The sequence below is a fragment of the Passer domesticus genome, chromosome Z (genome assembly GCF_036417665.1).
Source record: "Passer domesticus isolate bPasDom1 chromosome Z, bPasDom1.hap1, whole genome shotgun sequence".
Lineage (NCBI taxonomy): Eukaryota > Metazoa > Chordata > Aves > Passeriformes > Passeridae > Passer > Passer domesticus.
Window position 1 is genome coordinate 69,856,128 of NC_087512.1, and position 15,685 is coordinate 69,871,812.

General features: G+C 36.5%; 1 protein-coding gene across 18 annotated transcripts in view; it reads left to right on the plus strand.

Annotated features, from left to right (window-relative positions):
• The window catches only part of PTBP3 (polypyrimidine tract binding protein 3), a 43,974-nt gene extending 34,100 nt beyond the window's left edge, over positions 1 to 9,874 (plus strand). For all 18 annotated transcript variants that reach the window (XM_064402740.1, XM_064402741.1, XM_064402742.1 and 15 more), the window contains 4 exons: positions 559 to 651; positions 1,188 to 1,404; positions 2,422 to 2,499; positions 3,181 to 9,874. In XM_064402740.1, coding sequence (XP_064258810.1) covers positions 559 to 651; positions 1,188 to 1,404; positions 2,422 to 2,499; positions 3,181 to 3,313 — 521 coding nt within the window. In that variant the 3' untranslated portion in view covers positions 3,314 to 9,874. The remainder of the gene's footprint in view (positions 1 to 558; positions 652 to 1,187; positions 1,405 to 2,421; positions 2,500 to 3,180) is intronic.
• Positions 9,875 to 15,685: the final 5,811 nt, after the last annotated feature.

Consider the following 15,685-nt stretch of genomic DNA (forward strand, 5'->3'; position numbering starts at 1 on the left):
ATAAATAAAAACTCCATTACTCTGTGCATGTCCAGGAAATGCACTGAGAGAATGAACTGGTTTTAAAATGGCAGTAAGTTGAGTCATTACTTAAAAGCCACAGATAGCAAAATGGCAAAACAGTTGGTGTCAGAAGAATTTTGGTGTGTGGTCCAATTTGTTTACTAGAAAAAACAGGAAAGCGAAGTAAGATGAAAAAACAGAGGTTGCATCAGAGGAAATGCTGTACAGAATGCCTCATACATTAGTTGCAGGGGATGGTGTTGGGTAGAGTAATATTTTAATAAGCCTCAGTTAAGAGGACTTTGACAACTATTGCACTATTTAAAAACTGAACATAAACATGCAGTATTATGACTGGGATCTGGGGAATTTTCCTCCACTTATGAACCCCAGAATATAATAAACAAACTTTAAAACCCTCCTTATACTAATATTTTAACCAACTTGTTTAATGAGGTATTATTTGTAACACTAATGTTAGTCAAAAGAAACAGACTTGGCTTTGTGCTTTTCATAGTAGTGTTCTGAAAAAATTTCCTTTCTGGATTTCCACAGGTGTATATGGTGACGTGCATCGTGTGAAAATCATGTTTAAGAAAAGAGGAATTGCTTTGGTTCAGATGGCAGATGCAACCCAAGCTCAATTAGGTATTGATTTTTAAGGCACAGTTATGCTTCAAGCTAACATGAGTTTAATGTAAAGGAGGAGTTTTTAATCTGTCAGTGACAAGCATAAACAAATAAAATTCATCATTGTGCTGCATTACTACATGCAAACTTTGATAATACTCTTAGTGGTTTTAAAAAAATAGTCTATAAATCTCAATCTAGTAAATAATAGAACTAAAACATGCAACTCTCCTGTCATTTATTTTAATAATACATTATATTATTTTCCTGTAATTTATCTTATATCTACCTATTTAAGAATTATCAACTGATCTGTATTGGAATGCTGTTTTGCATTTTTTTTTGACATTTGAACTGGAGATTATATTATATCCTTCTACCTTTTTAAAATGTAATGTTGTGACATAGCCCACCTGGTAGATGTGGAAGTTGCAATTTAAATTTAGAATGTGAAATCTGACACTAAGTAGAATACAGTATTAGTATTCAAAGAATTGAATACTTCTTTTCTTCCCTCCATTAATTTCTGTTCAAATTACTTTTCCTCTGGTTAGCTATCAACTACTTGAATGGACAAAGGCTTTATGGAAGGGTCATGCATGCTACTCTTTCAAAATATCAGACAATTCAACTTCCTCGTGAGGGACAGGAGGACAAAGGTCTGACAAAGGACTATAGCAACAGCCCTTTACATCGTTTTAAGAATCCCTGCTCCAAGAATTTTCAAAATATCTTTCCTCCATCTGCAACCTTGCATCTGTCCAACATCCCGTAAGTATCTGCATGTGTCATCTTCTTGGAAAGATATTTTTTAGGTGGTGTTGTCAAGTTAAAAAGTCTAACATAAGTTTTGGTTTTCTTTCCTTGGCCTTTTACAATTAACTCTGCTGTGGGTCATTCTGGTATGTTATTAACAATGAGTGAATCTTTTAACTGTCCCATTTTTATCATTAGCAAAGAGGATTGCTGAAGGAATTATCTTCTTTGAGTTTTTTATACTCTCTCGGACTTTCAATTTGTATTTTCTTGAGAGTATGCTTTTAGTTTTTGTTAAATCATCTCACGAAGTTTCACAGAGGTTAAAGATGTGGTTTTTTGAGGTAATGTACATGACGACAAATTAATCACTGATATTGTTATTTAATATAGATACGGTGTTTAATAATTCTAATACTTTTTAAAGAACAGTTTCTACAGAATTCAGAACTCTTATGTGGAGGGCAAGTTATGAGAAAGTAAAAAGTATTTTGTGTGCTCTTTAAGACTGAAATAATCTTTTTAATGTCTAGAATATTATCAGTAGTGTGTGGAGTAACATCCAAACATAAGTTTTACAGGCTTCTCTTGTTTGGCAGCTTTGCAGGGTGGAAAAAAGGAAACTATGGAATTTTGCTACAGTAAGAAAGTAAATTATAAGACACTTTGAGAACAGCTTTTTGAGTAAAACAAATATTTCAAAATTGAAAATATGTGACGTGCACTTGCACAAATTGCAAGATGAAATTTATTCCTTAAGATTTTAGGATACTTTTATGCAATCTGAATTTTACTGACAAAGAAAGAGGGTTGGATGAAAAACAATAGTGTCCAAATTATTTTTGTACCACAATGTGATACTAAAGTGTAGAGTAAAAGTCTTTTGGGCTGAAGTGTTTGAATTGATGGAGATAAACAGCAAAAACTAGTTTAGAAGCCAAATTTAGATCTTGGTATTATTACAGAACTCTGTGCTCTTCTACAAGTTGAGGGGAGTTTTTGTTTTGTTTATTTTTTGTTGTTTTCAATTAGGCCTTCTGTTACTGTTGATGATTTGAAGAACCTTTTTACAAGTAAAGGATCTACTGTGAAAGGCTTCAAATTTTTCCAGTAAGTTCTCCTGTGAAATTGCTAAGGAAGCTTTCATTCTAGAAAATAGCGAATTGCTTTTTTGTGACTTTCTGTGTGTATACAACTGCAGGCAAAATTCTATGTATGTATAGCTATAGGCAAAAGTGGTACACCTATCATGACTTTTATGATACTTTTCTTAAAATTTTAAATGGAATACTGGGTTAGCATAACAAAACTGAAAATATTCAGCCTTTTGACAAATTCCATGTGCATTCAAAGTAAAACAAGTTCAAGGAAAGTAAATGCTCACTTCTTTAAAAAATACAAGCTTTGTATTTGTAAAATGCTGTATAGAAATGACAGTGATGACAATGTATCTACATTAATTAAGGTTAGTTGGCAGTATTATTTTAGCACAATCATACTTGCTAGACTAATCCCATATATGTGGACAATGCAATTATTTCTTAGCCTTATTTTGACGTAGATTTTTGATGTCCAGTGTAATGTAAGAATGACATGACTTTAAGCCATAGATTCACAAAATTTATGTAGTTTTTTTATCTTTGCATTTTAGCAGATGCATAAATAGCTCCGATTCTTTTGCTATACAAGTGTGTGTGATGCAGCTGAGAAAAAAACCCCATTTATGCCTCTTTTCTGTGTTAGCTAGTGAAAATTTGGTTAGGATTAATAATAATTTTTATTGTTCTTCAGGAAAGATTGCAAAATGGCTCTTATCCAGCTGGGCTCTGTGGAAGAAGCAGTTCACGCTCTCATTGAGCTTCACAATCATGACTTTGGAGAAAACCAGCATCTCAGAGTTTCCTTCTCAAAATCTTCAATCTGAATTTTCTGTGAATTTTCCCTTTAAGGCTGCTGAATGTTTTTAGTAAAATGTTCAAATAGAGACTGAGACAGCTCTAACCTACTCTGTCGCTTAAAAGAAAAACCTCATTCATACACAAATAATTAAGTAATGTTTTTTTCTGATTCTAGCTGCAATTATGTCATTAATAGAAAAATTCTTCTGTGAAATCATTTTAGCAACAATATTTATCATCAAGTTTCCTACTTGAAATTATATTTTGAGACCATCCTTTCTGCTTTTGTTTGAAATCAGCCTTACAAAACAACTTAGAGTGCTTTTGCAATGTACCAAACGAGTATGTTTAATGAAAAGGTAAACCTACTCTGTGCAGATTAAACACTAATTTGAGTGTGAAATAGTGCTTGGGTTTCTTGAAGAAAAGCAAACGGTAACTGTGAGTATCCTCTAAATAGTATTTATGTTACCAAGGTGTGTGTTCATACTTTGGCAAATCTTTACAAATAACTTGTTTATAAAAATAAAAAGTCTGTGCTGTTCTTATAGATTAAATTATTAAAGAAAAGGCAGTGCCTTCTCTCTGTGGAATAAAAGTATTTGACAAGTTTCTTCAAGGTGTGGCATTGGAGAATTAGTTTGACTTGAGTGTGGGTTGGAAGTTTGATGTCCTATTTCTACTATGAAGGGATGTGTAGCAGTACCTTGGAGAAAATAAAACAAGAAAATGGTCCTGATTTAAAATAAATTTTTTACATTTCTCTAAATAATTAAATGTTTGCAATCTTATGGAAAATATTCAGGTCTGTGATGGTTTCTCAAGTTTTTAAGAAGTTATTTTTGCTAAGGTCATCTTTCAGGACAGAAAAATTAAACCTCGAGGTTTTTTACCACTCTACAGTCTAATACTTAAATTACTATGTATTTACTTAATTTCTTATTTTGTGCCTTACTATATGTGTATGAATAGATTAGAGTGTTACCTGAAGTATCTTGCAAAAATATTGTGGGCTTTGTGAAAATTCTCCTCTTGGTCTTTTTGTAAATGTTTTCCATGATAATTCAATATATATTTTTTCATCAATTAATATTTTGAATTCTAGTTTCATGTGCTTTCTTATGGAGATTGGATGTAGATGGGAATGAGGTTTCATTTGTTGTGAAATCACATAGGGATTCTTTAAATTTACCTAGTTGCACTTCTCTGATGGTAGTTCTTCACTGATAAATAATTCACACGAAGAAAAAATATACTAAAAAAACCAAACAAAACTATATAGGAGGGCCAAACAGCAAATTCAGTTAGTTTTTTGGACTTCATCTGACTTCTTGAGAGACACTGGCTGTATCAGAATATTCTTTTGGGTTTTTGCATTTCCTTATTTTTAATACTTTTCAGTATTAAAGTAATAGAATACTATCATTCTTTCCTTCCTAATTATGAAAAAATGTTTGATACTGAATCTTGATTCCTCTTTGGGGAATGAGCTGAGATGCAGTTAGGTTTTGCCATGAGTGTACAGATGAGTGGTAATGACTTTTGATTGTATTTTAAAAAGTTAAAATTCATTTTAAGGGCTTTTTTTCCCTAGTATTGTCTTTCACATAAATTAATTGAAAATTAATTTAATTTTACTTACACATTTTAAAGCCCTATTTCTTTCAAACATGGCATTTATTTACTTCTAACTATTGCAGAATTTGTTTCTGCTGTAATGTTTTGCCACTCATAATTGTTTTTGTTAATCTGAATTGTATGACTTTATCTTTCTAGAAGAAAGAGTATGTTTCTACCATGATATAAGTATTCTGTAGTGAGCTTTCTCAAATTTTCTCTCTGAATTATTTTTGCAAAATCGGCCTTATAGTAGCTTGCCAGATACTACCTTGATCTGTGTAAATTGATTACAGGTGTGGTATTAAGCAAACTTCCCTGCCCAGCCGTCTGGGAGCCATTCTGGCAGTCACTCTTGCACCACCTGAGCTGGGACTGAAGCTCTTCCCAGTTACAGCCCCCACACTCCCACAGTTGGAACAGGTTTCCTTACTGGGTGCACCCCAGGTTTCCCATAGCAGTCTCAGGCATCCCAACCATGGAAATCATTTCATCACAGCGCAATAACAAACTAACAGCTCGGGCTGGTGTCTCTGGGGAGGGACCCAGAATGAAGGGACCTGCCCTGGGCTCTTTCCCCTCAGCAGTCTAAGCGTGGGAAGGTCTGGGATCGTCGGCTCCTGCCGTGTCCCAGTGTCCGGTCCCCTGGCTGGGCCACAGGTCCCCGGGCCCTTGAGTGCCCAGGGTCGGCTCTTCACGGCCCCTTTGCCTGGGCTGCCCCAGCCTGAGCTCAGCCTGCAGCTCCCACTGCAGCTGCACCCGAGCTACCTCAGTGTTCCTCAACAATAGCAGCCAATCTGACTGCAGAGGTGTAGCTCTAATAAGTGTTGTACAACACAACTATATAAATATGCAGAATGTACTATGTACTGGAAAGTTCAACTGGCTTAGGAAAAATATTCCCCTAAGGGATGTTATCTTTTGGATTTCACAGAATGGTGTGGGTTGATCTTCATGAGGTTCTCTCAGTCTCACTGTTCAGTCTGTCCAGATCCTTCTGGATGGTATCCATTCTTTCCAGGTGTGCTGACTGCACCACACAGCTTGATGTTGTCAGCAAACTTGCCGAGGGTGCAGTTGCAGTTGATTCCACTATCCATGTCCACAAGGCTGTTTAACAGCTCTGGTACCAGTGATTATCCTTACAGAACACTGCTCATTATTGGTCTCCACTTGGACATCAAACTGTTGACCACAACTCTTTCAATGTGGCCATCTAGCCATTTCCTTTTCCAGCTAGAGGTCCACTCATCACATCCATCTCTCCAGTTTAGAGACAAGGAAGTTTTGTGAGACAGTGTCATGCTTTGCACAAGTCCTGGTAGATGACATCAGTTGCTCTTTTCTTAGCCACCACTGCTGTAACTCTGTTGTTGGCCATTAAATCTGTCAGGCATGATTTGGCTTTAATGAAGCCATCTACTTCATAATCTTACTGGGAACCAAGCTGGGACTTATAGTTCCCTGGGTCTTTCTTATTTCCCTTTTTACAAAAGGGCAGGCTATATTTCGCCTTTCCAAGAAAAGCTTTAGCTGTCACAGTTGTATAGACTTGAGCTGCTTAGGAAACCTCTTTTCCTCCCAGGCTACATGTTACTTCCACCCTCTGTAGCATTTCTTTTAGTGTTTGAGTTCATCCAGTAGTTCCTGGTTCATCTAATGCTATTCTGACATTTTTGCTTGACTTCCTTTTTGTTGGGATAATCACTCCTGAGCTTGGAGAAGGTGATCCTTTAATATCAACCAGCTTTCTTGCATCTCTCTTGTCTCCAGGGCTTTATCCAATGATACTATATGAGGCAGATCCCTGAGTATTGTCTATCTTTTTTGATTCATCTTTATTTTCTGGTTTCGCAACCAAATTATTCTTGCCAACATATTTTTAGATTTGTGTGTATCTGAAAGACACTGCCTCTTAGAGACATCTGCTTTTACAAGATATGCAGATAAGCTTTGAAACTTGACAGTGCACCTTAACATTTGCTTAGCAGTATGAAGGCACTGGTTAAGGCTACTTTTTCCCTTTTAGTATTCCACTTTGAATAATTGAAAACATAAACATAACACCTTACTTATTACAATGCATTGTTAGTGAAGAATCATGGTAGAAGGAATACTTTTTACACTTCATGCTTGACTCATTAAAGCCTGGTGCAGAAGCACAGTTGCATCTCAGTTCTTGATTCTCTAAAGCTCTTGGTATCTGTGACAAGAGCAAGATTTGGGAAAGAATGATTTTCTAGAGTCTCACGGTGACGTGGATGGAATAGGACCTCCAAAGGCCTTAATCCTACCTTTCAGTCAGATTATAGACAACTTTAAACAGTTACTCAAAGAATTGTCCATTGTAAATTAAAAAAAAAAATCAAATGGAGCAAATTCTCTGTTCTTTGCTGTTCTGTTTGACAGTCCTCACTGTGTATTTGCTTCCTTAATATGTAACTAGGCTTTAAACATACTACATTCTCTGTCTTTTGCCTTTTTCCCTGTTACCTGTGTAACTCTGAAGAGGATTCTGGCTTCATCTTCAGTATACTGTGGCCTTAAGCTGTTAAAGATACATTTATAATTTTTTTAACATATGCCATTAATTTCTGTTTGTGAAGTATCTGGTAATGTGCACAGTTTAAGTTGGAATTTGGGCACATGGTGGGATTCTTTGTGGCTGTCTTGTGCAGGGCCAGGAGTTGGACTCGATGATCTTTGTAGGTCCCTTCCACTTCCGCATATTCTATGATTCTGTGACTGTATGGTTATGCCTCTTATATGTCATGTCCTTGAATCAACTCTGAGTTGCCTCCTAGTCCATTTTTTTGATGGATGCGCACTTGGTTCAAAGTGTAATAAGGCCTTTTTAACAATACAGGAGCAGCTAAGTGCCTTTTCAAATGATCCTTGATTTGTTATATAATGGTAAAACTTCTGCTTCTTTTAATTTCTGCAGAACTCTTAAAACATCAGAACCAATTTCTGAAACTTTGATTTATAATTTGATTCAGTTGCCTTGTCTGCTGCTTCTGTAAGTTGCACTGGATTTGTGTACTGATAAATTGAGGTCCTTTTTATTCAGAAGATATTCCACATACCTGTGGAAACTTGCCTATTTGTAACATTTTTCTGATTACAGGCAGCAAATGTGTTTGTGTGCCATGAGACCTATTAGTCTTTGTGGATAGTAGTGCCAGTGAGGTCTGTCTGATAATTACCTTGCCTCTCCTCTGATTCATGTCAGTAGGAAAGTTTATAAGAGATGTAGACTTACTACTTGCCATTTTATGCTGTTAGCTTATATTTCTGTTTTTCAAATGAGAGGTCAGCTGCCTACAAAAAGCATTGTTTTGCCTTAGCCTTTGGCCCTAATACGTTGTTAGCTAGAGCACAGCTACCAGACTTGCTCTTGTTACTGTTGTGCTGAAACAACAGTCAGATTGCACAGAATTTTTTCTTTATATTAACTTTATCTTCTGTTTTCTGAAGTTTGGTTTGCTATATTGAAGATTGTTTGCCTGCTCTTTTCAAAGCAAATCCTAACAGTTAGAATATTAAATTTCTGAAGTATTTAACTTCAGGGTTTTATTGATGGGGGATGTGATATAGGAACAAAATTGGACCAAAGTTTTTGTGCCTTCAGTAGTTTTATATGTAGAGTTTTTCATATCTCTAGGTGTCTTAAGTATAATAAATACATTTTTACCCTCTGGAAAATGTATATTTATATTGTGAAAAATTAATATTGTCTACTGACCATACAAGAAGTGAACTGCAGCTGTTTCAATACAGATTTAATTATTCTACTGTCTTTCCCATTACAGTTATGTTTGGGGTTTTTTTTTTTTTTTGTTTGTTTGTTTGTTTGTTTTGTTTTTGTACTGCAGTATGTAGGAATCCAAGCATAACTTGTGTTATTTCCTACTTCAGATAATAATGATATGTTGTGCTTGGAGCAGTCTCAAAGAAATTAAATGCTTACATAATTGAAGGTCCTTGATAAGTGAAGAAAGCTTTTACTTTAGCAGATTAATGTCATCACTGTAAGCAGTTTTTCACTTCTTGGAAACTGTGCTTTATTTATGAGTGGGAAGCTACCACACATAAACTTGATTTGAAGCACTTTCCAATTCTTTTTGAATAGGTTACCCACTTTCTGCAGGAGTTCACCATAGAACTGCAGCTGCACAAGATGAAAGTTGCTAACCAAGTAGATTCTTGCATCAGAATGTCACTTCAGTCTCTGGCCAAAGACTGTTCTGGTTTTACTGAGCTACATGAAGACCTGTTTTCTCTCACACTCCTTTCTGAGGGGAAGACCCGCTGCAAAGTAGCCTCTATTTGAGACTGTTACTGCTGGTGGAAACAGTGGAAAATGGAAATAGTAATGTGAACCAAATGGTGTGAGGGAAGGCAAAAAGTTAATATATTGCTCTTAGTACTGTACTAAAGACACAGTAAACATCTCTAAGAATTGCTGTCATTCCCTCATTTCACATGATCTGTTCATAAAAATTCCCTTTCAGTTTATAAAAATGTTCATCTAACAAAAGAAAATACTGTAAATATTTGTAACATCATGTTTTGGTGGGTTTTGTTTGTTTTTGTTTTGTTTTGTTTTTTAAATCTGGCAAAAGAGTGTTTGGGGAAACAATGGAAATGTAAAATGTTTTTATATAAAAAGATTGTCTGTATATTTTAATAAGCAAAAGCTTTCATTTGTAAAGCATCTTGTGGCATTGCATGAAAAGTATTTTATATCTGTGGAGATGACTTAAAACTGAAAAAAGACGTATTAAAGAAACCTATTTTGTGACTGTGTAGTGCATGGTGAACTTGATTTTGTTTGTGCTGTAATATATTCTGGTTTTTTAGGTTAGTGTGTTTTCTGATTACATGATATCTATACCTAATTAATTTCCTAACTCTAGTTGTTGTAGCATGTCTTTTAATAAATGTAATTATGGCTGTACTCTCTTAAATTTTCCTGTGTTGTTGTCTATTATTTTGGGGGCTTTTTGGTCTTACAATTGTGTAGCTAATAACATCTAATTTTCTGGTGTTTTTTCTTTCAGCATACATGGGTATCTAAACAAAAGCTTTTCATATCAGGAGCATTTTAAGAGGATTAATGCACATCTTCAGCAATATGTGAAGGTCAGCAGCACCTAAAGTTTTTCCTGAGAGGTGCAGAAATTCTTATTTTCAGTAGTATGGCAATTTATTCTACAACTCTAAACCAGTACAGTAGTTGATGACTATTTTGTTATTTGGGACAGGGATGAGAGGCTTCAGTGATGAGAAATTTGGGGCTTATCATTGAGAATTCCTTTATCTTTGACCATGCTGTACTCCTTTCTAGTCCTAGGATTGAAGTTCATATCCTTCGCACAAAGATTTAAAAAAATGTAAATAGCAGCTTAAAAAGATGGTCTGCTTTCAGCTTCCTGTTTCTCAACTGTCTTGTTGATTGCTTTTCTTTCATACTCCTTTGGTTGCCCTTCTCGTGTTGCACAACACTAATTTAGACCCTCTTATTCTTGCATGCAAAATTCAGAATTGATGGTAAACAGATAACAGTCTAAGGCCATAGATACAAATATGAGGGGAGTGCAGCGCCTCTTTCTGAAGTAAAATTTTCAACCAGTCTGGCAAGGATTTAATTGTCTGCCACTCAGTAAATTATGCAATTGCCAGTCTCTGAGTGTAGATGCTTTTGTGGGGATTAAAATATGACTCGGTTTAGACTGAATTGCAGGTTTCAGCAAATTATTCTCCAAAGGCTAGAAGTCCCCATGTGTAACTCTTGATTTTGTCCTTGATACTTAAATATTTGATGAGCATTCTGGGTAAAATGCTAGCTTTTGGTGGCCATAATCTGGCTTCTTATTTTTTGACCAAGTCTGCCTGAGAATGTGTGACGAAGTGAAATTCCTGACTGTTGTCTTTTCCCATTAGTCCTTAACCAAAAAGTAAATCCCATCTTGAATTCTTGTCTCCTGTTGTTAACCCTGCAATACAATCACAGTAATTTTTTTCCTCTAGCAGTTTATATAAGTGTCCATATTGGAAAATTAAAAATTAAATTAACAACTTTTAAATACCACATATATAAAATTTTTGGTACCAGAATTTGTTCTGTTACTTGCAAGCTGAAAGAGAAAGGGCAGTAACTGGTTGATTTGCCAGCATCTAATTTCTCGTATGGTTTGGATCAGTCCCAAAAGATTTCTTTATAGCCCCAGGGCTCACCCATTTACAGAGGTGGAAAGAAGATTATTGTATATTTTGAAAATACAATAAAAATTCCCACTTGTGTTTTCTTAACTGTGCTGAGATATTTGAACTTGAGTTCTTCGGCATGTAGCAGGTGAGTACAAAGATGTCTAAAAAAATATACTGAAAGCAGAAGTTGTGGGAGAGTATGTAGGTGAGAGAAGGTGTGGGGGGTAGAGGCAGAGAGAAGGAGAGACCTCAGAAAAGTGAGTCATCCCAGAGACCATTTCCAGACGGATGCCTTTGCTGTTGAACATTAATTCAGATGCTGCAAAAAAACCAGAGAGAAACAGTCCAGTGACACTGAGAACAAATGTCTTTAAGGAGTGCTAAGGTAGCAGTATGAGTTGTCCGGCTCCAAAAAAGCTCTTACAATGAGAGTAATATTTTAATCTCAAGTTAGTGATCATTCTTATTCCATATTTGCTACTTAGTCTAAGACAGTTCAGCAGGGTAACATTTTTAGGTCCTGTGTTTTATTTACAGCCTACTTCAAGTACAGCTGCTCTGTCCTTTTGTGAGAATCAGAGATTTTAATGGAAGTAAAGCATACCTTCTGTAATTACTCCATTAAATCTACTATGTAAAGTGTTTTTCTAGCTGTGCAGCTTAGGGACATACAAGAAGGCTGGAGAGGGATTTTTCACAAGAGCAGTAAGACACGAGCAAATGACCTCAAGATTAATGAGAGTACATTCAGATTAGATACTAGGAAGAATTTCTTTACTGTGGGTGTGGTGAGACACTGGCTAGAGAAGTTGTGGACTTCCCATCCGTGGAAGTGTTCAAGGCCTGGTTGGATGGGCTTTTGAACAACTTGGTCTGGTGGAAGGTGCTGTTGCCCATGGCCAGCAGGTCAAATTATGTGATCTTTAAGATTGCTTCCAAGCAAGACTGTATGATATATGACCTGTTTCTCTTGTATGTGCATATGGTTTTTACAATGCAGGATCTGTAGGATTTTTATTGAGGGTTTTCTGTGTTTCCTTTTCCCCTCCAGAGCCCATCTTGGTCTGCAAAGCCATATTGCTCAATGCTTAGAAACTTCTTTTAAGGGAGGGTGGACTGAAGGATGTTGCATAATATTGCAGGCTTGCAGCTCTGTGGTTGAATACAGGTTCTATTTCTACCCTGCCATGGTGCTGCCTAGCACATACCTAGAGAATATATTCAGTAAGTATCATTGCCTGTAAAAAAAAATTGAAACTCCTTTTAAAACAAATATGATCTCAACACAAAAAAAATCCAAAGGCTAAAGAAATTAAGATAATTGCTATTCAGTACTATGAATTCTGTTGATGATCTAGGAAGACCTGTCTGTAGCTCCATGGTCTGTTTAGTCAGCAGTGTGGGTGGGTGCTGGAAAGAAGGATTGTGGGTTCTTTTCTAATTAAATACTTCTGACAAAAACCTGAAGTTGTTAGGTTTAGTTCTTACCAAAAAACATGGCACTGTTACTGAAAAAGTAACACTGTTACTGTTTAATTTCTTTCAAAGAAAAACACTGAATGTGTTTTTCAACATTACAGACCTTCTCTCTTTCTTTCCTTTTCTTTCCTCTTCCAGATCTCTCCTATGGCCAAATTATCCAAAAGCAGTGTGAGATTTAATAGCAGCAATACAGTACCTTCAGCAAAATGTCATTTCTGTATGTGCAGAATTCAGTTCATCTGGTCATCAAATTTGAAGTATCTTGGGAATTGTGTAACTAAAGTTCCCCATTGTGCAAAGCTCTGAAAGTAGTTTTTCTATTTAAGGTCACAATAAAGTTCTAAAAATAGTTTGCTACCAAAGTAGTCTCTTCTATCACATCTTTAACTGAAAGTGGTTTCTATACTTTTCTTCATATGTGATGTTTGGTTGGATGATATGCTCTTTTCCTTTTTGTGTGTATGTTCTCATTATGATTCAACAGCTTAAAATTCTGTCTTGCTGAGGCTTTAATTATCTTTTCAAAAACATATAGGGTTTATACTGTTGCTGTTTGTGTTTCAACAAGTTTATCCTCTTTCACAGAGCCTTCACTAGTCTATCAGATACTGAACCAGTTGAAGATTTTTGATAGCAGACCTCTCCCAATCAACTCCGTCATTGTTGAGTGTGTTTGCTTCAACAATAAATGACTGTGCATTATGCTCTTTGAACATTAGCTCTTGTTGATTCAACTGCAGAGACATGAAGGTTAATAAACAAAACCACACTTCTTGATGCTAAGAATTATTATGCTATAAATGTCTTTTTCTGTTTTTCTGCACTGGTTTGGCACTGCTGGTTACAACCTGCCTGACACAAGATGGCCTGAGTTAATGTCTCCTTCAAGGCATGCTATATGTGCTTGTAAGATTCCCAAAGAACTTACTGGAACACTTTGCGGAGCTCTTTACTCACCAGTCAGTGCAGAACTGTGCTACTTGTGTGAACAGTTTTTGTTTAAGGAAGTTGTTCAATCACTGCGTACCTCTAGCTTTTACACAAACTGCTAATTCTGCAGGGCTTAGATTCTCCCAGTTTTATATTATGGGAAGAGTGCATTTTTTATTTAGTTGTTTTGGGTTTTTCTTTAATGCATGTGATTTTAATCTAGGCCCTTCAAAAATACTTTTAGGTCATTGTTGCCGCTCATCAACAGGAAAATAGATAAGGAAGAGGTTACTTTTGAAGGGCCTGACCATAAGATGTTAGCAGCAGCATCCTGTCTTGCCTGGGATATCTTGCTCACTTACTGTCTCATGAAATCTAACAAGAAAATTGCTGATAACTTTGCAGATCAGTTGCCTGTAAACACTGGGCTTGATTAAGATGCTGAATGTAACTTTTGCAATCCTGCTAACTAATCTTGATTTTGTCCCTTTCAAAGACTGGGATCCAGTCTAAACAACCACACCCTAAACTGACATACACATAATTTCTTACTCTCCAAATGATGGGGCTGTACCTTCAGCCAAAGTTTAAAACACCCTCTGGTGTACTTCTGATTGTGTATCAAATGGGTATAAAATAAAAAATCTGTGATTGTAATTAGACAGTGGATTCATGTAGCACATAGAAAGAAAAAAATTCTCAGCCTCATGCAGGCCTAAATGGTCAGTCATTACTTAGTTCTCACAGGCTTACATTATTTGAATGTCAAGTTTTTATGCTATATGGAAAGTTCATGAGCCAGTGATGCCTTTATGGCCAAGCAGGCCCATGGTATCCTGGGTTACGTGGGAGGGAGCATTGCCAGCAGGTTGAGGCAGATGATCTTGCCCTCTGCTCAGCCCCGGTGCAGCCTCACCTGGAATGCTGTGTCCAGTTCTGGGCTCCTCAGTACAAAAGAGACATGGAGCTCTTGGAGTGGGTCCAGTGAAGGGCAACAAAGATGATTAAAGGACTGGAGCATCACTCTTACAAGGAAGGGCTGAGAGAGTTGGGCATGTTCAGCCTTGAGAAGAGACAACTAAGAGGGGCCCCATCATTGTCTATGAATGTCTGAAGGGAGGGTGTTGAGAGGATGGAGCAAGGCTCTGCTCAGTGATGCCAAGCAATAGAACAAAAGGCAGAAACTGTTGTACAGAAGTTCCACCTGAACATAAGGAAAAATTTGTTTACAATGTGAGTCACAGTGCACTGGAACAGGTTGCCCAAAAAGATCATGGAGTTTCCCTCAATTGAGATATTCAAGAACTATCTGAATGGAATCCTGTGCCATGTGCTCTCAGATCACCCTGCGTGAGCAGGAAGGTTGGCCCAGGGTCCTCCAGTGCTCCCTTCTGTCTTTCCCATTCTGTGGTTCTGTGACTGTAAGAGAAACTTGATTTCTTGCAGGTATTATTTGAAGATAAATAGGATTGCAATTTGAAGGAAAAAGAAAATAAAAAGACTAGGTGGCCACAGAAATGCTAATCTTAAGTTTTTATTACAATTTATAACAATGCAGAAATTCCATCACCCAGGGTGTATTTCTCCTCTGATTGCCAGTAAATGTAGAAATAACAGAGTTACATCTAATTTAATATTCTAGGCTCAAACAGCAGGGCTTGTGCTGATTTTGTAACAAAATAAAAGCACTCTTTTTTTATGCCAATGTATTAATAATTTTAGGAATCTAAAATCCAGCTCATTCTGCTAGCTTTCTATTCCGAGGGTCTAAATATACAGTAATTTAAGGTACTTTCTAATTGAGATAAAAACAGCTACTTTAAACTTGATGATCAGCATGGAAAAGTTTAATTGCTTACACACCAACTCAGAGATAAAGGTTGAGGCATTTACTATGAAAGGTTTGGTTACTAGATTCTCTTTTCTCTCCCACTACACAGTGTTGATGCAAAACTGAGATTACCTGGTGACAAAATACAATTGGTCCATGGAGAAAGAAACCATGGCAAAAGAATCCCCAGCTGCCTGAGCAGCTGCAGAATGGTTTGGTTCATTTTCTCTGGTCACAGAACCACAGAATGATTGGGGTTGGAGGGACCTCTGGATATGATCTGGTACAACTTCCCTGCTAAAGCAGGTTCACAGGAACATATTCA